The sequence below is a fragment of the Monodelphis domestica genome, chromosome 4, assembly GCF_027887165.1.
Source record: "Monodelphis domestica isolate mMonDom1 chromosome 4, mMonDom1.pri, whole genome shotgun sequence".
Taxonomy (NCBI): domain Eukaryota; kingdom Metazoa; phylum Chordata; class Mammalia; order Didelphimorphia; family Didelphidae; genus Monodelphis; species Monodelphis domestica.
In genome coordinates this window covers 341,164,183-341,186,063 of record NC_077230.1, presented here as the reverse complement: position 1 = coordinate 341,186,063, position 21,881 = coordinate 341,164,183, and the positions used below count along the sequence as shown (strand labels likewise).

Sequence of the window (21,881 nt, the reverse complement as noted above, 5' to 3'; positions counted from 1 at the left end):
TCCAAGATGACAGGAAACATTCCTGACTCTGCTACCTGCTCTTACCTATAAGCCCCTAAGAACATAGCAGCTGTCTGAGGATATGATCTCACTTTTCCTCACTTTCCAGGGACCCAGCCCTTCAGGTCTCTGTCCCTGTCAGACCTTACTTTAAGGAAGATAGAAGGCTTGAGGTGTGACTGGGTCTGGTCAGACCCAAGAAAGCTAAGGGAAAATCTAACAGAACTACTTCCATAATCTGTCTTCTTTGGTTATCTCTTTCCTTCAAGTTTCTGTCAGGGGACAAGGTGCTTCTTTGCCAGGAGAGAGGGAGATAATTTGAATCATTTAACTTTGGAAAACATACATGGAAATTTGTAATTACATGGAATTGGTTTAAAAAAATTTTATTAAATAGAAAAAAGAGAAGATACTTTGGCTGAATCCCTTTGCCTGACTGAGGATGCTCTTCATGCTTGGCTCAACTGTGTGCTTCTGGGGCCCCTGAACAAAACTGTGCTTCCTAGCTTATTCCTGCCCTACTTCTCCCCAAGGCACCTGCTCCCAGTAGAAGAGCATAGGGCTTCATTCTGGGCAAACATTCTTGCCTCTGACCCCAGCTATTCAAAGGAGAAAAAAAACTGCCATTCTGTAACTTCTAGTCATCAATCTCTTCTTGCTTTAAAGGCCTATTTTTATGCAGAAAGCTGTTTGTTTAATGTGTTTTTTTAAAAAGGTCAAGCTATTAGTATCACTTGAGTTTTTAAAAGTTGTGCTTGCGCAATTTTGGAGTACTCAGACTTTCTACAGCAGAGGAGAAAACTAAAGGGATCTCCGTTGGTTTTTGTAGCTATAACCTTGGGGAATTCAGTATTTGTCAGAGGAAGCCATCATAAATTGTAGTAACAAAGACCTCAGAGTCATAGGCTAGAAGCAAAGGAGATAGATGGCAGATGTTTCATGTTATTGTGGTAGATAGCTCTTAGAAATGGAAGATGGCCTTGTTTCTCAGCATAATTAGAAAAGGAAACGCTGTGCAGGCAACTAGTGGGTTTTCAATAAGAGGATAAGTGAAGGGCTGACAAGCATTTTGCCTACCTACTCTAGGGGAACTGTTTAATATAGAGGAAGTTGAGGTTAGGACTCCTAGGAAGCTGGCATGGCTTGGTGGGAAGACCGTCGGAGTCAGAAAGCCTGGGTTGTGGCCAGCCTTGACCAGTCACACTCATTCTCTGAACTAATTTCAGTTTCTTTCCCTAAAATAACAGTAATATCACTTACATTGTTGATCTCCCATAGGACAGTTGGAAGTATAAAATAAGGGAATATCTTGGAGTACTGGAAAGACCTGAACTTGGGCTTGAGAGGTGGATTCTAATTGCAGGGCTGCTTCTGGCTAGCAGTGCTTCTAGACAAGATGTTTAATTCTTCTGTAAAGTGATGGTGTAGGACTAGATGATCTTTAGGGTCTCTTCTAGTTCTAACACTTCTTTAAGTTCTATAAGATTATGTAAATGCTTTACATATCTGAAATATTAGCATTCTCAAAGCGAATTGAAAGTTTGCAATGTTGGAATTACTAGAAAGGTGTAGAAATTGGGATAAATGGAAAAGCAAATTGTGAAACAAGCTTAGTATTCCTGGATACTCAGAATTATAAGCAACATCAGAGGTTACCTAGTCCAGCACTGGTGAAGTATTGGCATTCATGCCAAGCTGGCAGTGGGGGAGGTGCTCTGTTCCCCCTTTTCCCAGCACCTGAGGACATTTTTTCATGTCCCACTCTTCTATCAAATGGCCCAAAATGAATACTTCTTCCCTCTGCTCTCTGCAATAATGGGGGGCAGGGTGCTCACAGGCAGCTGGAAGTTGCAGTTTGGGCACACAAACTTGAAAACCTTTGCCAATGCTGGCCTAGTCTAACCTTCCATGCAGGCCTCCAGGTTTCCCTGGAGCATCGCCAAAAGGTGGCCTACCAGGCCTGTCTTATAACGTATTACACAGCCCTTTGTGAACACCATATTACATTGTATAATGACCGCCAGTATTTTAGATAAATAAGAATGTCATATTTCCAATTCTTCCCCCTAAAAAGGAAATTTGGATTGATAGGCTTTTTAAAAAAAAATGTTAAATGCTTTAGAGATTATACATCATAATGGTAATGGTTAGAACAACAAACTTAGAGCCATAAGACCTACTGAGATTTGAACTCTGCTTCTTCCACTGTCTAATAACTATGTTATCTCAGGATGTTCCCTTTGCTTCTCTGGGCCATCATCATCCTCTATGATAAAGGAGAATAGTGAATAATATTTGTATGGCCTGCCTCGTGCCCCACAAGGATTTCAAACTCAGATCGAGAAGGACTAGGGAAAGATGGGCTTGAGAAATAGAATAACCCCAAACCCCCGCCTCTGTCCACTTAGAAAAGTGTCCCTGGGGCAAGGGAGATTTCGGCAGGGCAGGAATGAAGCTCTCTAAGAGGAGGTTTGAGGAGTCCATGGGTGAGAGTAGAGTGGGTAGATTCCGTGTCTACTTTCCCCACAGATCTCTATGAGTCATAAACTCTGGTGTGCCAAGTTAATCCTTCTTTTGCTTTTTACTTCCTTAAAGATGATTTGAGTGCTGGCCTCAGATGAAAAGCAGTGACAGGTTCTTCTTTAGGAGTCAGGGAAACCGAGTCCAAATCCTGCCACTCTCGTTTGCTGCCCGTGTGACACTGGGTAAATCACTTCCCTTCTCCAGGCCTTGTAGTTTCCTCTTCTGTAAAACGAAGACTAGATGGCCTTTCAACTTAAATTTTACCTTATATCACTTGATTTTTTTACACCCTTACCCTCTGTCTTAGGATCAGTTCTGAGACAGAAGAGGGGTAAGGGCTGGGCAGTGGGGGCAAGTGACTTATCCAGGGTCCCACAGCTAGGAAGTTTCTGAGGCCACACTTAAACCCAGGACTTCCCAACTCCAGACCTGACTCTCTATCCACCAGGCTACCTAGCCACCCCCTCCTATGCCTTTTAGTGAGACTTCCTTGAGATAATAGTTCCTTCAACATAGAGGGGGAAAGTACTGCCGACTCACTGATCCTCTCATTGCCATCTCCCTAATGACTGCGTCCAAACCCTCCCCACACTGATGCTCAGTCGGCCCCTGCTCACCATTGCCAGTGCAGAGGCTGTTAGCTTCCCTCACTCCATGCCTGCCCTCGAGAAGGGTTGCCTCTCAGGAGTGGCCGAAAGAGAGTAAGAGCGTGCCAGCAGCTCCTTTTCTAGAATGCGTTGTAGCTTATGAAAGCTTTCCTTATAACGTCATGGTATGAATGATCCCCACTTTACACATAAGGATATTGAAGGGAAATGACTTGCCTCAGCCGTTTTCCAAAACATTTTTGAAGCACAACAAAAGAGCACAATGTTTGAGTGACGCGCCTCTAGGCGCCATTTTGCAACTAAAGAAATGAGGGGATTTGTCCAACATCTCACACGGCTGTGAAGTCTCAGATTGAAAAAAGTCTTTTAAGTCCGTGTCTTTGTTTCAGTTCTGAGACCGAAGAACAGCAAGAGCCAAGTGACGTCCCCAGGTCACCCAGCAAGGAGGTGTCTGAGGTCAGGTGTGACCCGACCCTCCTGACTGCAGGCCTCTCTGTCCCCTCATGGCCGTCTCATCGGCTCGCAGGGAATGTTTCATTCTTTGTGCTTGTGTCTCCCAGGGTGTAGGTAGCACAGTGTCTGGCACGTCGCAGGTATTTAATGCGTACTTATTGATGGAAGCCCCAGAGCTCCAGCCCAGATCTTTTCATTCTAAAACCAGTATTCTTTCCAAATAAGGATGATATTTCCTCCTTGCGGGTGAAACTGTAATGATCGAGTCAGCTCTGACAGCTCTTCCCAGTAGTTACCAAATCCCACAGCCTCAGAAAAAGCAGAAGTGTCCTAACACGGTGCTCAAATTCAGTTGGAGTAGGTTGGAAGGGCTGAGGATTGCACCAAACGGAAGTGAAAAGGCTGCTTCGCGGTAGGCTCTTGGGATGCAAAGGTTCTGTGACTCCAGTGTGAATGAAAATTGCTTCAGAAATGACAGAGGTGGAAAGATCTCAGGAGTTACTGTGCAAACCAAACATTTCTTGACTTGGGTGAAGAAGATCTCCGTACGATCTAGCCTCAGATACTACTAAGTATGTAACCCTGGGCAAGTCGCTTACTTTCTGTCGGCCTCAGTTTCTTCATCTGCAAAATGAGGATAATAGTACCTACTTCACAGGGTTATGGTGAGGACAAAGTGAGATGATATTTGCAAAAAGTGCTTAGTACAGGGCCATACACTTAATAGCCTTTAAATAAATGATAATCTCCTTTCTTTCAGACTTCCTTCTTTCTTTTCTAGTTGGGTTCAAATAATTAACCTCACAAGTTCAGTATTGGGGAGACATAGTTAAGACGATATAGTTATAGTGAAAAAAGATACAGGGGTTTTCATGTGCTATCAGCTCCATGTGAGTCACCAGCGTGAAATCTTAAGTTTATTTAATTAGTGAATTTACTTACTCTCCTACTTATTTATTGTTGCCTTTTGCTCAATTCACTTTTTTGGTTTTATAAATGCTTTTTGTTTTTATTTCATATGTGAAATAAAAGGAGGCAAATGTTTTCTTATTGCTTCTCCTGACCATTAGAGCTAAATAGCATTCAGTTTTGTTTCATGATTCTTTCTATATATGTTGTTGCCTTTGTAAATATTGTTTTCCATGACTCTGCCTACTTCACTTTGCATCCATCTTTCTGTGTTTCTTTGAATTCTTTATGTTGGTTGCGTCTTAGAGCCCAGTAATATTACATCACACCCATGTCCTACAGTTTGTTTAGTCATTTCCCAAACTATAGTCGTCTATTTTGTTTTCTAGTTCTTTGCTATCACAGGGAATGCTGCTATAAATATTTGGTTTATACAGGACTTTTCCTTCAGTATTTGACCTCTTTTGAGTAATTGTATCTCTGGGTCAAAGGATGTGGATATTTTAGTCCCTTTGGCGGGAAGTGAATTCTAAAATGCATTCTTGGGCAGTATTCATAGAGATAGTGTCAACAGGAGGAGTCATTCAGGTGTGGAGGTTGCCTGTAACTTGTTTTGAGGAGGATGAACAGTGTGGTAAAAGGGGGAACCCAAAACTTTGCCATAGAAGAATTGGTTATGGGGTGGGGAATTGATTGTAGGAACTGGACCTTGAAAAGAGAAGACTAAAGGGGAATGGGATAGCTGTCTTCAAGTACTTGAAGGATCATCAGTCAGTCAGCATATATTTAAGTGCCCACTAGGTGACAGGCTCCACTCTCAAGGAGTTTACATTCTATTCTATGGAAGAGGGTTTAGGCTGTGCTGCTGTGACTTACCCTGCTTTGCCTCAGAGGCCAGAACTAGAAGCAGTGCTGCTATAAGGAGGCCCATTTCAATTTAATGTAAAAGAACACTGGATTTGAAATCGGGAAGCTCCTATGTTCAAACTCACTCCATATACTATTAGATTATAGGCAAGTAATTCAGCCTCTCTGAACCTTTTTCTTCATCTGTGAAATGGGAATAATAATGCCCATACTATTTACCTCAAGCTTTTTGAGGATCAAAAGGTAATGTGTGTAAAGGTGATTTGTGAACCATTAAGTATTATTAGTTTTCATTGTAAAAGCTAAAAGTGAAATGGTTTAGCTAGGAAAATTGTAGGTTCTTTATCATTTGAAATCTTTGCATAGGAAGCTGGATGACCACAGGAAGTTGTAAGAGGTGGTGGTGGTGTTGAGGAATTTTGGCTCTAACATAGTATATGTTGGACTCTGACCTGATGTTCCTTACAATTATTACATTGTGAGATTGCTGTCTGTAATACTACCTCTCAGAAGTGGTCATCTAGCCATTGCTCACAGACCTCCAGGAAACAAAAGCCTTGAGGCATACAGCTCAAGAATTGTCAGGAAGCCAAAATTTGCCCTTAATTTATACCCATTGCTCCTAGTTCTGCCCTCTGGGGCCACAGGGAACAGTTCTAATTTCTTTATTGGGACTTCAATTTTTGAAATAGCACCCTCTTTCTCTTCTCCCCCCTGCTCCCAAGAGCAGTCCCATTTTCAGCTGATCCTTGTATACACCAGGAACCAGTAGTCTGTCCTGAGACACTGGATAGAACTTCTGAGGATGTGGGTTGCCATTCGAGCTCTCCCACTCTAAAGTTCTGGGCCTTTGTCTCCTTATCTGTACAATGAAGTATTGCACCAGATTGCTTCCAAAGCCCCTCTGAAGCTGTTGGGGGGCAGATTGTGTCATTCTGTGAGCTCTTTACCTTAAATATTGTTTCCAGAGTTGAATACAATAATCTAAACAGGCCTGAGCAGGACAAAGTACTTGGGATTCCTTTTGTAAACTTCACACTTCTAGAAGCCACATCTGTACATGGAGGGCTTATGCAGATTCGCTGGAGCTTAAAGCTCACTTTAGTGAAGGCTCACTTTGTTTTGTGGTCTCTTTGCATTTGAGCACTGGCCCTGATCTCTTTCCAAGATATTTAACTGGTGTGAATCATGAACTTGTAGCAAATGGGGGGGAGAGGGGCAAACTTAGAGTTATTTTGACTAAGGAAATAATGGGCCTTTGGAGAACTAGAACTTTAAAAAAAAGTACTCACTGTGCACAAAGTACTAGGTAGGTGCTTTGGGACAAAGCAGACAGACTGAAAAATAAGAAATTCCGTTGTGTTGGCTCATGTGAAGCCATAAAGTGTTAAAAAAAAGTTTACTCAAAGTATAACAACATGCTCCCAAATAATAACACTATTTCTTTCCACCTGGGGTTCCTCCCTGACAACTTTATCCACTGCCTCTCTGTTAAGGGGAAAAGACAGCAGCACCTGGAGAGTTTGGGGAGGAGCAGGGAATCTTTTTTCCTTAAAGGAAGAGAATGGAGCAGTTGTGTAAAACTACATAAGCCAGTGAAGCAGTACTGAGACATGGAGTGTCAAAAGTGTCAGAAGTTCCCCCTTGACATACTTTTTTGCCTGCATTGGGGGCATTTCCTGATGGTGGCAGGAAAATTGGATTTCCTGCCAAAACAAGTTCCCAAGCCTATGACCTCTAACATTTGGGATCCTTTCTTCCTATCTTTATCCATTTCTTAATTAGATACCACATTTCAAGGAAGATTTTAACAAAACTGGACCATACCAGATTTAAATCTTACAAACTTTATTAAATGTCTCCAAAGTGCAAGGTTCTTTGGCTAACACTGGAAATACAAAGATTAAAAATTGACAGCCTTGACCTCAGAGAACTTCTATCCTACCATGTTGTTGTTCATTCTTTTCAGTCATGTCTGACTCTTCTTGACCCAATTGGGATTTTCTTGGCAAATATTTCCTTCTCTAGCTCATTTGACAGATGAAGAACTGAGGCAAACAGACTTCCCCAAGGTCAAACAGTTAATAGGTGTCTGAGGCTGGATTTGAACTCGAGAACATGAGTTTTCCTGACTCCAAACCCAGCACCATATCCACTTTGCTACTTGGCTTGGGGAGTACAAATGGACTGATAAAAAACTACAATCTGAGATAGAGAGGAGGTCAAGGAGGGATCCAGATAAGGTCCTCTGAAACTTGAAAGAGGGAGAACTTTTTTAAGCCAAGGGTAAGGAGAGTTCCTAGGATGCTAAAACACTGGACACCATGCCATGTAAAGAACCAGGGCTATTAAGTTGAGGAAATGATATATGGGGACAAGCATGAACACAGCTGTCAAATATTTGAAGATCTTTCATATGGAAAGGGGATTGTATTTATTCTCCTAGCTCACAGAGGGTAGATTAAAGAAAAATTAGTAGAAATGGAGGCAGATATCAATTTGACATAAGGAAGAACTTGTAACCTCCTGGGTCCTTCAAATATAAAATGTACTGTTGCATCCTGTAATGAGTTCTTCATCGTTAAAGAACTTCAGTTGGGAACCAGATGATTGAGTAAAGGGCTGAGGCTTCTTGTTCAGGTTGGGAATGGACTAAATGACTTCTGAGGCTGGGAAATTTGATATAGTTATATACACTTACTTTTTTCAACCAATGTTTATGTGCAATAACACTGTGCTGTAGTATGAAGGAACTAAAAGGTGAATAACCTACTGAGAAAAAGATGCTCCCAGATAAGTAGAATGCAAATTAAAGTATTTGTACAAAGTGGTGTGAGTGGTAGTAGATCCACACATCTTTATTAAATATCTATTATGCTCTAGGCATGAGAGTAGGTGTTTATGTAGGGTACAAAGACAACAAGGAAGGCCAATTTGGCTGAACTATATAGAGTTCATGATTGTGGAAGACAGTCATGGATAATAAGCATGGAAAATCAGATTGGAGCCAAGTCAAGAAGGGCTTGAAATCAGGAAAGAAGACCTGGAATCAAGAAAACCTATTTTCAAAAGTGACCTCAAGACACTTGTTATGACTCTGGGCAAGTTATTTAAATTTTACTCTGCCTTAGTTTCCTCATCCATAAAATGGGAATAATAATAGCACCTACTTTCCAGAGTTATTGTGAGGATCAAATGAGATAATATTTGTAAATCATTTAGCACAGTGTCTGGCACTCTTATCCTCTATATCTATATAAATGTTAGTCATTATGATTATTATTATAAATAACTAAAAGAAATGTTAGCTATTATTACTATTATTATTACTAAGGTAATAATAGCTAACACTTATATAGTGCCTATTTGTGCCAAGTAGTACTATGCTAAGCACTTTATAAATATCATCACATTTGATCCTCACAAACAACCCTGGGAGATAGATGTTATTTTTTCCATTTTACAGATAAGGAAACTGAGGTAGAGAGAGATAAAGTGATTTGCCCAAGGTCAGCACACAGCTAGGAAGTATCTGAAGTCAGATTTGGATTCAGGTCTTTTTATTATTATTCTTAAAACAAAACAGAAGCCAAATCAAAGTTTAGTAGTTATGTTTTCTCTTTGTCATCTACTATTAACTACTCTCAGCATCCTGTCTACCTCAAGCAATAGTCATCTGCTTTTTAGATTTTTCTCTTGCTTCAAAGATTTTTTTAAAATTTGTTTATTTTTAACATTATTTTTTTTACTTTTGAGTTCTAATTCTCTCCTTTCAACTATACCCTCCTTCCATTGAGAAGACAAGTATTATTTTATATGTGAAATCATGCAAAACATTGAATGTGTTCCACAAAAAAAGATACAAGAAATAAATATGAAAAATAAAATGAAAAAATAATGCTTCCATATAATTTTATCACTTTTCTCTCTGAAGGTGGGTAACACTTTTCATCATGAATCCTTGGGAATTGTCTTGAATCGTTGTATTGATCAGAGTAACTAAGTACTTCATGGTTGATTATCATCACCATATTGCTGTTACTATGTAGAGTGTTCTCTGGTTCTGCTCTGTTCACTTTGCATCAATTAATATAATTTTTCTCAGGTGTTTCTGAACGCATCCCTCTTGGTTTTTTTTTATAGCAAAGTACAATTCCATCACAGTCATACACCACAAATTGTTTGGCCATTCCTCAATTAATTGGCATCCCCTCAATTTCTACCTTGTACTCCAAAAGAATAACTGCTATAAATATTTTTGTACACGTAGGACTATCTCCTTTTTCTTAAAGCTTTTTTGATAGAAATAATAATACATGCCTTTTCTTTTTCTTTTTTTAAACCTTTACCTTCTGTCTTAGAATCAATGCTGAACATTAGTTCCAAGGCAGAAGAGTGGTAAAAGTTAGGCAGTTGGGGATAAATGACTTGCCCAAGGTCACACAGCTAGGACCTTCTTTCTCCAGGTCTGGTGCTTTATCCACTAGGCCACGTACCTGCCCCAACCTTGCCTTTTCTACTTCTAATATTGTTAAGGTCACATGAGAGATAATCAATATAAGAGCCCTTTATAAATGATAAAGGGACATAGTGTATGGAACAGTCACTAGAAAGGATTAGGAAACATCATTTCAAATCTTCACCTTTGTCCTTACTCTTTTGCAATCATTTGCATCTATGACCAAACTTAATCCATTCTTTACACCTTGACATTAATTTCTTTTCTTTTTTAAAAATTTTATTTAATTAGTCAATTTAGAATATTCTTCCTTGGTTACAAGAATCATATTCCTTCTCTCCCCTCCTCCACCCCACCCCTTCCTGGAGCTGATGTGCAATTCCACTGGGTTTTACATGTGTCCTTGATCAAAACCTATTTCTATGTTGTTGGTGTTTGCATTAGGATGATCATTTGGAGTCTACATCCCCAATCATATCCCCATGGACCCATCTGATCAAGTAGTTATTTTTCTTCTATGTTTCTACTCCCACAGTTTTTCCTCTGAATGTGGATAGTGTTCTTTCTTATAAATACCTCCAGGTTGTTCAAGATCACTGCATTGCCACTAATGGAGAAGTCCATTACATTTGATTGTACCACAATGTATCAGTCTCTGTGTATAATGTTATCCTGGTTCTGCTCCTTTCGCTCTGCATCAATTCCTGGAGGTCGTTCCAGTTCACATGGAATTCCTCCAGTTCATTATTCCTTTGAGCACAGTAGTATTCCATCACCAACATATACCACAATTTGTTCAGCAATTCCCCAATTGGAGGGCATCCCTCATTTTCCAATTTTTGGCCACCACAAAGAACACAGCTATGAATATTATTGTACATGTCTTTTTCCTTATTATCTCTTTGAGGTACAAACCCAGAAGTGCTATGACTGGATCAAAGGGCAGACAGTCTTTTAGCACCCTTTGGGCATAGTTCCAAATTGCCCTCCAGATTGTTTGGATCAATTCACAACTCTACCGGCAATGCATTAATGTCCCAACTTTGCCACATCCCTTCCAGCATTCATTGCTGTCATGTTAGCCAATTTGCTAGGTATGATGTGATGCCTCAGAGTAGTTTTGATTTGCATCTCTCTGATTATAAGAGGTTTACAACACCTTTTCATTTGCTTATTAATAGTTCTGATTTCTTTAACTGAAAATTCCCTATTCATGTCCCTTGCCCATTTATCAATTGGAGAATGGCTTGATTTTTTTGTACAGTTAATTTAGCTCTTTATAAATTTGAGTAATCAGACCTTTGTCAGAGGTTTTTGTTATGAAGATTGTTCCCCAATTTGTTGCTTCCCTTCTAATTTTGGTTGCATTGGTTTTGTTTGTACAAACTTTTAAATTTAATATAATCAAAATTATTTATTTTACGTTTTGTAATTATTTCTAACTCTTGCTTTGTCTTAAAATCTTTCCTTTCCCAAAGATCTGACACATATACTATTCTGTGTTCACCTAATTTACTTATAATTTACTTCTTTATATTCAAGTCATTCACCCATTCTGAGTTTATTTTGGTGTAGGGTGTGAGGTTTTGATCCAAATCCAATCTGTCCCATAATGTATTCCAATTTTCCATGCAGTTTTTATCAGATAGTGGATTTTTGTCCCAAAAGCTGGGATCTTTGGGCTTATCATAGACTGTCTTGCTAAGGTCACTTACCCCAAATTATTCCATTGATCCTCCTTTCTGTCTTAGTACCATATTATCTTGATGACCACTGCTTTATAGTATAGTTTGAGATCTGGTACTGCTAGGCAACCTTCCTTCATGTTTTTTTTTTCGTTATTTCCCTTGATATCTTTGATCTTTTGTTCTTCTAAATGAACTTAGTTATGGTTTTTTCTAATTCAGTGAAAAAGTTTTTTGGAAGTTCAATGGATATGGCACTAAATAAGTAAATAAGTTTGGGTAGGACTGTCATTTTTATTATGTTAGCTCGTCCTGCCCATGTGCAATTAATGTTTTTCCAATTATTTAGAACTAGTTTTAATTGTGTGGAAAGTGTTTTGTAGTTGTGCTCATATAGTTCCTGTGTTTGTCTTGGCAGATAGAATCTGAAATATTTTATATTGTCTAGGGTGCTTTTAAATAGAATTTCTCTTTCTAATTCTTGCTGCTGAGACGTGTTGGAGATACATAGAAATGCTGATGACTTATGTGGGTTTATTTTGTATCCTGCAACTTTGCTAAAGTTGTTGATTATTTCTACTAGCTTTTTAGTTGATTCTCTAGGATTCTTTAAGTAGACCATAATATCTGCAAAGAGTAATGATAGCTTGGTCTTCTCATTGCCTACTCTAATACCTTCAATTTCATTTTCTTCTCTAATTGCTACTGCTAGTGTTTCTAGTACAATGTTAAATAATAGAGGTGATAATGGGCATCCTTGCTTCACTCCTGATCTTATTGGGAATGCTTCTAATTTATCTCCATTGCAGATGATACTTGCTGATGGTTTTATATATATATATATATATATATATATATATATATATATATATATATATATATATATATATATATATATATACTGTTTGTTATTCTTAGGAAAGTCCCTTCTATTCCTATACTTTCTAGTGTTTTCAATAGGAATGAGTATTGTATTTTGTCAAAGGATTTTTCTACATCTATTAAGATAATCATGTGCTTGATATGGTCAATTATGTGGATGGTTTTCCTAATATTGAACCATCCTTGCATTCCTGGTATAAATCCTACCTGGTCATAATGAATAACCCTCGTGATCACTTTTTGGAGTCTTTTTGCTAGTATTGTATTTACGATTTTTGCATCTATGTTCATTAAGGAGATTGGGCTATAGTTTTCTTTCTCTGTTTTTGACCTGCCTGGCTTTGGAATCAATATAATATTTATGTCATAAAATGTATTTGGTAGAACTCCCTCTTTGCTTATTATGTCAAATAGTTTGTATAATATTGGGATTAGTTGTTCTTTGAATGTTTAATAGAATTCACTTGTCAATCCATCTGGTCCTGGGGATTTTTTCTTAGGGAGTTCTTTGATGGCTTGTTCAATTTCTTTTTCTGATATTGGGTTATTTAGGTATTCTATTTCTTCTTCTGTTAATCTAGGCAATTTATATTTTTGTAAATATTCATCCATATCACCTAGGTTGCCATATTTATTGCCATATAATTGGGCATGATAGTTTTTAATGATTGCCTTAATTTCCTCTTCATTAGAGGTGAGGTCTCCTTTTTCATCTTGGATACTGTCAATTTGGTTTATTTCTTTTATCCTTTTTTCTTGTAGGGATACAAATCATTTTAACTTATTAGGTCCCTTAAAAAAAGGTTGGTGTGTTTTGGTTTTTTTTTTCCCCTTTCTTAATTACCTTTTGGTGATTCTCTTGAGTTCTGTGTTTGGTCATCAAATTTTATTTATGAATGTTTGGAAGTCTTCTATTTTGTTAAATGACCACACTTTCCCCTGCAAGAATATAGTCAGTTTTGCTGGGTAATTGATTCTTGATTGTAGACCTAGTTCCCTTGCTTTCTGGAATATCATATTTCGTGCCTTTTGGTCCTTCAGTGTAGATGTAGACAGATTCTGTATTATCCTAACTGTGGTTTCATGGTATCTGAATGACTTCATCTTAGCAGTTTGTAATATTTTTTCCTTTGTCTGATAGTTCTTGAATTTGGCTATAACCTTCCTGGGTGTTGTCAATTGAGGATTAAGTACAGGAAGTGATCTGTGGATTCTTTCAGTCTCTGCTTTTCCCTCTTGTTCAAGAATGTTACGGCAGTTTTCTTGGATAATTTCTTGTAGAATGCTGTCCAGGCTTTTTCTTTTGTCACGGTCTTCTGGTAGACCAATGATTCTTAAGTTGTCTCTCCTTGACTTCTTTTCTAGATCTTCCATTTTGTGGATGAGGTGTTTCATTTTTCCTCAGTTTTTTCATTCTTTTGATTTTGTTTTATAGTTTCCTGCCGCCTTGTGGAGTCATTTGTTTCTAGTTGTTGTATTCTAGTTTTTAAAGACTGAATTTCATCCCTGGCTTTTTGGTCATCCTTCTTCTGGTCTGATTTTCTTTGAAGGTCATCTTTCATCTTCTTTGCCTCATCTTTTATCTCCTTTGCTTCATTTTCAAGCTGATTAATTTCAGCTTTCAAGACACTATTTTCTGTTTTCAGATGATTTATTTTGCTTTTTAAGTTCTTTTCCCAGTTGTCTTCAGCCTCTCTTAATGTTTTTTTTTTAATTGTATTTTGAGTTCTTCTAAAGCCTGTGTCCAATTCACTGGAGTTTCTGTGTTTTTGCTTGGTGTTCCTTGATCCTCCTCTGTTTTCATTTGCTCTTTGTTCATTGCCTGGATAGAAGCTGTTGATTGTAATTTCTTTTTTCTTTTTCTGTTGTTTACTCATATTTTCCCCTTCTTTTCCCTTTGTAGTTGCCTATAGTCTTGCTCCTCTCATTATGTGCTGGATCTGTGGGTTTGGGCTATCCTGTCCTGAAGGGGCTTCTTATCTGTTCTGCTAATTGATCAGGTTAGTCAGAGCTTTCCCAGCTGACAGCAGAAGCTGAAAAGGAGTTGGGCTTCCCCCTCTGTTGTCAAGGTTGTTGCCTGTAGTTTATTGCAGCTTTTGCCCTTGGAGCTTGGTCAGCAAGACTCTCAGATCAGTCTGTTCAGGGAGGGGTTTTGGAGCTTGAGCTTCCCTGCCCTCTGAAGGCTTCTTATCTGCCCTTTTGATGAGATTCAGCCAGGGCAGAGTTGATCTGCAAAGCTGGATGTGCCCTGAGGCCAAAACCTCCTGGGGTGGGGGGGAGCAAGATGGAGCATCTTGACTGGGACTAGGCTGACTGCTCTGTACTTTTCCTCCAGCTACCTCTATGCCATCTGTGTTCTATGCCCTGAACCTGGAACAGCTTTGCCAGCAAGGTACTCCCTCCGGACTAGTGCCCTTGCCCACTCAAAGATTCCAGCCACCCCTGGAGGCTCAGCACTGTGGATAGAGGAGAGGTGCTGGGACCTTCCTTCTTCCTTCCTCTTAAACCCAACTGTTCTGGAATTCAGGCTTTTGGGGGGCATACTTTTTAAGTTAGGTCCAGGAGGAGGGTTCCCTAGCTCGGTCCTATTGTTAGATTTGGTTTTCCCTAGCTCTGTCCTATTGTTAGATTTGGTTTTCAGTTCCCTTGAAGCATTATGTTTTTGATTGGTAAGGAAGGACTTGTGGAGGTCTGAGCTATTGCTGTCTCTAAACTGCCCTCTTCAATTTCTTTTCTCTCTCAGTTTCTGGCTATTGTATCTGTATTCTCTGTAGTTCCTTTAGTCTTTTTTAAAAATTCTTACTTGGTTAAGGAGTTTCTTGTACAACCATGTTGAGTTTTTTTCATACAACTCTCCCCTTTTTAATTTTTTTGTTTTCAGAATTCTATTGAGACCATGCCATCCCTCTTGAATCAGCTTTGCTTGAACAATCACGAATCCTCCTACCATTTCTTTGACTGCTTTGAAATTTACTTTCCAAATATGCAGTTTATATATATAATTATTCTCAGCTTTACTCACTTAGCTATCAGAAACTCTGAGGAATGTTTGGCAATTTCTCATTATCCTGGTGTTTTTCTCTAATTTTGACATTCTCATTTAAAAGTTTTCTTTTGTTCCCCCCCCCCCACACACACACACACACACTTCTTTCCCCTACTTTGGTAGGTTTCCTTACGGGAGGAATGTTTTATTGATAAATTTTGTTGATGCTATTTTATAGGCCTGTCTAATCTCTCTTTTGCATAATGTAAAAAAAATGTAGCCCTTCCATTGTCATTTTCTGGTCACAAGTTATAACCCCATGTCTCAGCGTGCTGAGTTTGAAGCTGAATTTACCTTAATGCTCCTGACTATATCCATGTAGACCTATTCACTAGCTAATGTTTCTCTACTACACATTGCATTCTGATTTTATTAGTTATTTTCATTTGGCACAAAGTATGACTTAAATTTTCTGTTTGAGGATGCTTCCCTCTCTTTTGTATTCATTAAATAATCAATTTTTCTTACATTGGTTTTTTTTTCAGAATAAGGACTAAAGAAATTTCAGAAATAAAACCCTTACCTTTCGTCTTGGAATCAATACTGTGTATTGGTTCCAAGGCAGAAGAGGGGTAAGGCCTAGGCAATGGGGGTCAAGTGACTTGTCCAGGGTCACACAGCTAGGAAGTGTCTGAGGCTACATTTGAACCCAGGACCTCCCATCTCTAGGCCTTGCTCTCAATCCACTGAGCTACCCAGCTGCCCCCAATAGACCTTTAAAAAGAAAAAGCATTATGTATCCTTCTTATTGACCCTCTAGAGGTTTTTTTCTCCTCTCTCTACTCCATCAATCTTGTCCACTTCATGGTTCCCAACCTCTGTTTTATAGGGTAAAGATGTATTTCCCATGTATCATTTTCAAGGTTCAAACTTGGACTTTCAGGCTATATTATATATATTATCTGAGGGCAGGGTATGGATCCCTCTGAAGATCCTGTGGTCAATTTAAAACATCATTCCTTGGATTCCAATGAATAGGATTGTGATTTGGGCCAAGTTCCCTACATCTTTTAGGCTTAAGTTTGTCATCTTTAAAATGGAAGTAATGATACCTGCCTTTCCTGCTTTCTAGAGCTGTTAAGATCATATGAGAACTAATCAATATAAATTACTTTGAAAATTAGTAGAATAAGGCAATATTAGAGTAGAAAGGATTAAGGACCTCATTTCAAATCTTCACAGTTACTAGTTATGTGACAATGAGCAAATCATAAAATCTCTTTTAGCCTCAACTTCCTTATCTGTAAAATGGGCTTAAAATGATATTTTCACCAAATAGGATTATTGTATCTAATAAGCCCTAAAGTACTATAGAAATGTAACTTATTACTACTACTATTCTCTTAGACCATCCACCAACTGATTTCCCACTTTGTTATTAAGAAATGCATCTGCGTGTTTCATCTTTGGATCTTTCATTCTTGTCTCTCCTTTGCAGTCAGTTATTTCCATCTTTCTAATCACTTTGCTGTGTCTGTTTTGCCTTCCTTGCTGTTTGGACTTTGTCTCTCTTACTCTCCACAGGATAGGTTCACAGTAGCCTGAAGATTCGCTGTCTGCCAAGCAGCTAGGACCAACGGCCCTGATAAGGAATTGATGATGAGCAGCTCTGTCCCTGTGCATGGGAATCAGCTTATCTAGTTCAGGGGTCAGCAAACTTTATCTGTAATGGGCTAGATAGGGAACGTTTTAGGCCTGGAGAGACGAGGCAACAACAAGGATGTTATGTAGATACTTAGAAGAGAAGACAAATTCCCACCCATTTTATTGACAAAATTCAAAATATATTAATAACAACTGAGTACAATTTTATAGTACAGATCTACTAATGAAAAGAATGGACTTCTTTTTTGAGATAGCATTTCACTTGACTGGGCTCATAGTATCATCAATGTAGAATAGAATTTTACATTTTTTTATCTTTGAAAATGTCTTTTCACACAGATGTTGCTAAATACTGATATCAGTCTATGATCATATTTGACAACTGCTTGGATATGTGGGATGAAGGAGACCGAGGAGTGAAAGGTAGGGCAGAGGTGAACCTGGGTGACTAGACAGAAAATAGAAAAGTATGGAGGGAGCATGGCTGGAGGTGCTTGTTGGGGTAAGCTATCTATGAGGCACCTATCCAGTCTGAAATGTCCAGAAGTAATGGTAATGGAGACTTACAATGTAGTACTGGGGAAAGTTCCAGATTTGGAGTCAGAAGGCCTGGATTTGAATCCTATTTTACCTTACTATGTCTGCAAACTAGGGCAAATCACTTAACCTCTGAGGTCCTCAGTTTGTTTGTCCTAAATTGAGTAGTACCAGATGGTTTATATAATCTGTTCCAGCAACAAATCTATGATTCTATGATTATATTTACATAGCTTTTTAGGAATCACAACAGGACATCTCCAGAGGACTTATAATTAAAAAAGACATCCATCACCAGAGAAGGAACAGATGGAGTCCAAATGCAGATTAAATAAAATATACCATTCTTCAGTTTATTTCCTCCATGAATTTTTCTCTAGCATAAGCAGTATGTGTCATATTTCACAACATAATAATACGGGAAAATATGTATTGTGTGATCATCTATGTATAAATCTATATCATATTACCTGCCTTCTTGAGGAGGGGAGTGGGTAAGAAGAGTGAGAGGGAGGAAATAAAAAGGAGACATAGATTTTTGAGAATTTGTTTCTCTTGAATAAATATATTTATTATAATTGATTACATATTTATAACTAATTATGTGTATTGTTATGTTACATATTATGTTATATATGTTACATATTATAAATTACATGTAAAAAATAAATGGTAATCAAAAAAGAATTACAAAACATTTTCTTCACAACCTTGAAAGGTGTAGTATTATAATGATTATCTCTATTTTACACATGAAGAATCTGAGTCTCAGAGTAAGTAAGTGGTTTGCTCAAAATCACAAGGTTGGTCAGTGGAAAAGTTAGCTCTGGTAGAGTCTTGCACAGGACTCCAGTGCAATTCATTTCATCTCTTGGGTGAGTTTCTTCATCTGCAAAATGAGAGAATTGTACTAAAAAATGCTTAAGGTCCCCCATATCACTAACATTTTAAGAGTCTGAAATTTAAAAAAAAAAACCTGTTTAGAGACAGAGTTTGGAAAGAACACTAAGATGTTTTTAGTTCTTAGTCTGATGCTTTTGACTCTAGGGTTACAAAGATCAGTTACTAGTCTCAGACCAGCATTTAACTATTTTTGAGGATGTGCCATTTAGTATTTTAGAATAATGTCTTTCATATTCCAAATCTTTGCAGGATAATAAGATCTTGCCATTTTTGTCCTTTACTAGGAAATGAGGAATAATTTGATTTGAGTGGTGTAGAAATTTCAATAATGAGGTTTCCCAACAGTATTTCAGCTCAAAGTTTTTCCAGGCTCTGGAGTCAAAAGTTAAAAGTTTTTTCTTTGTAACAGCATGATAACTAGAAATTATTTTTTTTTAAACTCTTACCTTCCGTGTTGGAGTCAATACTGTGTATTGGCTCCAAGGCAGAAGAGTAGTAAGGGCTAGGCAATGGGGGTCAAGTGACTTGTCCAGGGTCACACAGCTGGGAAGTGTCTGAGGCCAGATTTGAACCTAGGACCTCCCATCTCTAGGTCTGGCTCTCAATGCACTGAGCTACCCAGCTGCCCCCAACTAGAAGTTATTTTCACACTTGAATTACATATGTGTTTTCACTCTTAACTTTAGTTCTGTATTTGAGAGTGAAAGGGTGGGGGGTAAATGAAAGGGAAAAGGGAAGGGAGAGATTGAGCTAGAGATTTAATGGGTTGAGACAATTATTAATTCACATTTCTCCAGTACTGTGAAGTTTACAAACCACCTCTTACAACCTTGTGATTTTATCAGTATAAGTATTATTATCTCCATCATACAAGTGAGAATACTGAAGATTAAGTAGTTAATTGACATATTAGAGGCCTGTGGTATCTTCCTACTTAATTATTATATGTATAATTGTTGACATAATACAAGTATAATCATTACAAGGAGATACAAACAGACTGACATGAGAGATTTTAAGATGAAAGTCATTTCTCACCAGGAAGAACTAGGGAAGGCTTGATGGAAACTTATCCTAGACCTTGAAGTAAGGAAGGGGGGATCCAATGAAGGATTTTGAGTATAAGGATGTGATAGGTGTATGTTTTAAGAAGATGATTATGTCAGCATATATGGGATAGATCAGGGGTAGGAACTAGAGCTAGGAAGGAGGAGGTAGGTTAAACAAACTATTGTAATATATTAAGAGGTGATAAATGTACAAATTGGGTGGTTGCAGAATAGAAATGAAGGGAATGGATGTGAGAAATATTGCAGAAGGTAAAATACAAAATTAATACAGCTTCACAAGACACAAGTATGATTTCTCAGACCTCAAGTAGTGACTGAATTTTTAATTTAAGAGAAACTATAGAAAGAATTTGCTGTTTGTTCTAAGCACTTGTAATGGGGGGGGGGGACTCACACTTCTTGGATGGAGAAATAAGGGTTGAAGGTAGTAAAGAAAGGCTTGATGAAAATAGCTTCCCTCACTACTCCCTCCTGGAGTCCCTGAATTACTTGAGGGAGACAAAATCTTTTTCTACTCCCCATCATTACATACCATAGAACTATTGGTTATTTGGGTGAGAAGAAAGGCATTTGTGCCTTGGGCAGTTTTGTTCTCATTGGAAGACCGTAACATAATAAATACTCAGTTGATAGTTCTGGAACTTTTCCATCCTTCTTTTCAAAGTTTAAGTGTTGAAGAGCCTGGTTTTCAGAATTCGCATTACTGGTACATCATGAAACTGAAAGGAAATTAGCTTCTTAAGAAAGTGAGTTGGTTTTTACTACTCAGCTGAGGCCAGTGCTGATTGGGTGTTTCTGTCTGTCTGTTTGGCCTTCTGGGTGCTAGGATCTATAATTCTCATTTTCCAAAGGAAGAACCTATGCCTAAGAAGCTTGGCAGAGGTAACCATGGCATAGAGAAAAGAGCACAGGACCGGTAGTCAGAAGTTCTGAGTCTGGTTTTGTGAGGTCTAATGGATTGGGCAACCATGTCAACTGAGGGGGGTAGCTGTAAAAGCCTTGTCTTCAAGTCTCTTCCAGCTCCAATGGCTATGTGCCAAGAGCCCTTCCGGTTAAATGTTCTTGTGTACAATTCTGAGATGGAGGGAGAAATTATGAGAAACTTCTAATTCTGTTCTTCGGGAATTAGAAGTGGGAAGTGTTTGAAATAATGTAGTCCAAGGTAGTGGAAGGAGTACGAGACCAACAGTCAAGCTGCACTTCAGTCATATGAGCCCTGTCACTCACCAACATTGCTTGGTGACTTTTCTTTCAGCCTCCGACTCTTGACATGTCAAGTGTGTATGGTGAATTTGCTTTCCCTCCTGCCCAAGGTTATTGAGCGGGAAGGCATTCTGTCAGCCTATAAATGTGAGTGCTCCTTAAAGAATGAGATACTGATAGGAATGAGAAAGCCTAGAGATGGTCAGAAAGCCTTTAGAGAGAGAAACTTCTAAGAAGTTAGTAACTACATCTTGCCCAGCTCTTTGTCATCAAGGCTTTCTCTTCTAAAGCACACGTATGCTGGGGGTTGAGTACTGTCCTTTGTAGATAGAACTGAGTTGGGTGTATTTTTAAGGAATTTTTCCCCCCATTAATGCTGGAAAATGGTTTGCATAACTCTCCGTTTTCCCAGCATGAATCTATTTGTGAACTTGTGGCTATGGTTTGTGGCCTATCAGACTATTGTCTTGAAATTCACTGATACATACTTTGATTTTTATCTGGAAAATTGAATCAGGTGTAAATATCTCCTGAATAGAACTATGTGTTAGTATATGCCTATGTCCTTTCTGCTAGGGCGGCTGAGACTGAGCTCAGGAGTTCTGAGGTACATTAGTATAAAAGGCAATTGGGTTTCTTCATTAAATCTAGCACATGTTTAGTCCCTGGGACTCAAGCTGTCAAGCTGCCTAAGGAGGGAGAAACTAGCCCAAATATGAAGAAAAGGGGCTGGTTCCCAAACTCTGTGAAATAGGGAGATGTAGTCTCCAAAAATGAAATAAGCAAAATCCTCCAAATAATTAACGATACTTTTGTAAAACCCTGTCTTCCTTTAAAACTCAACTCAATTACCACCTCCTCCACCAGCCCTTTCCTGCCTTCTCCCCCCAGCCATTAGCATCATCCCCTTGAAGTCTACCCTCCAACTGCTTGGGATATCACTTGTATATGCTGACTTACATATGTTGCTTTAAGGATTTTTCTTTGTGTTTATCACTAACTGGCATAAAGTACATATTTAGCAAATGCTTCTTGATCTATAGATTATAGGCTAAACACACACACACACACACACACACACACACACACTCCCTTTCCCAGTAGAGACTGCCAGCTCGTCTCTAACTTATT

At 38.5% G+C, this 21,881-nt stretch overlaps 1 protein-coding gene across 2 annotated transcripts in view; it reads left to right on the top strand.

Moving 5' to 3' along the window:
* The window catches only part of ACER3 (alkaline ceramidase 3), a 208,853-nt gene that overhangs the window by 2,361 nt on the left and 184,611 nt on the right, over positions 1 to 21,881 (top strand). The window contains exon 1 of one of the 2 annotated variants that reach the window (XM_007490915.3): positions 17,377 to 17,460. The exons of the other annotated variant lie outside the window; for it this stretch is intronic. Coding sequence (XP_007490977.2) covers positions 17,403 to 17,460 — 58 coding nt within the window. The 5' untranslated portion in view covers positions 17,377 to 17,402. Of the gene's footprint in view, positions 1 to 17,376; positions 17,461 to 21,881 lie in introns of those variants that run through there. 2 annotated transcript variants of the gene reach the window in all.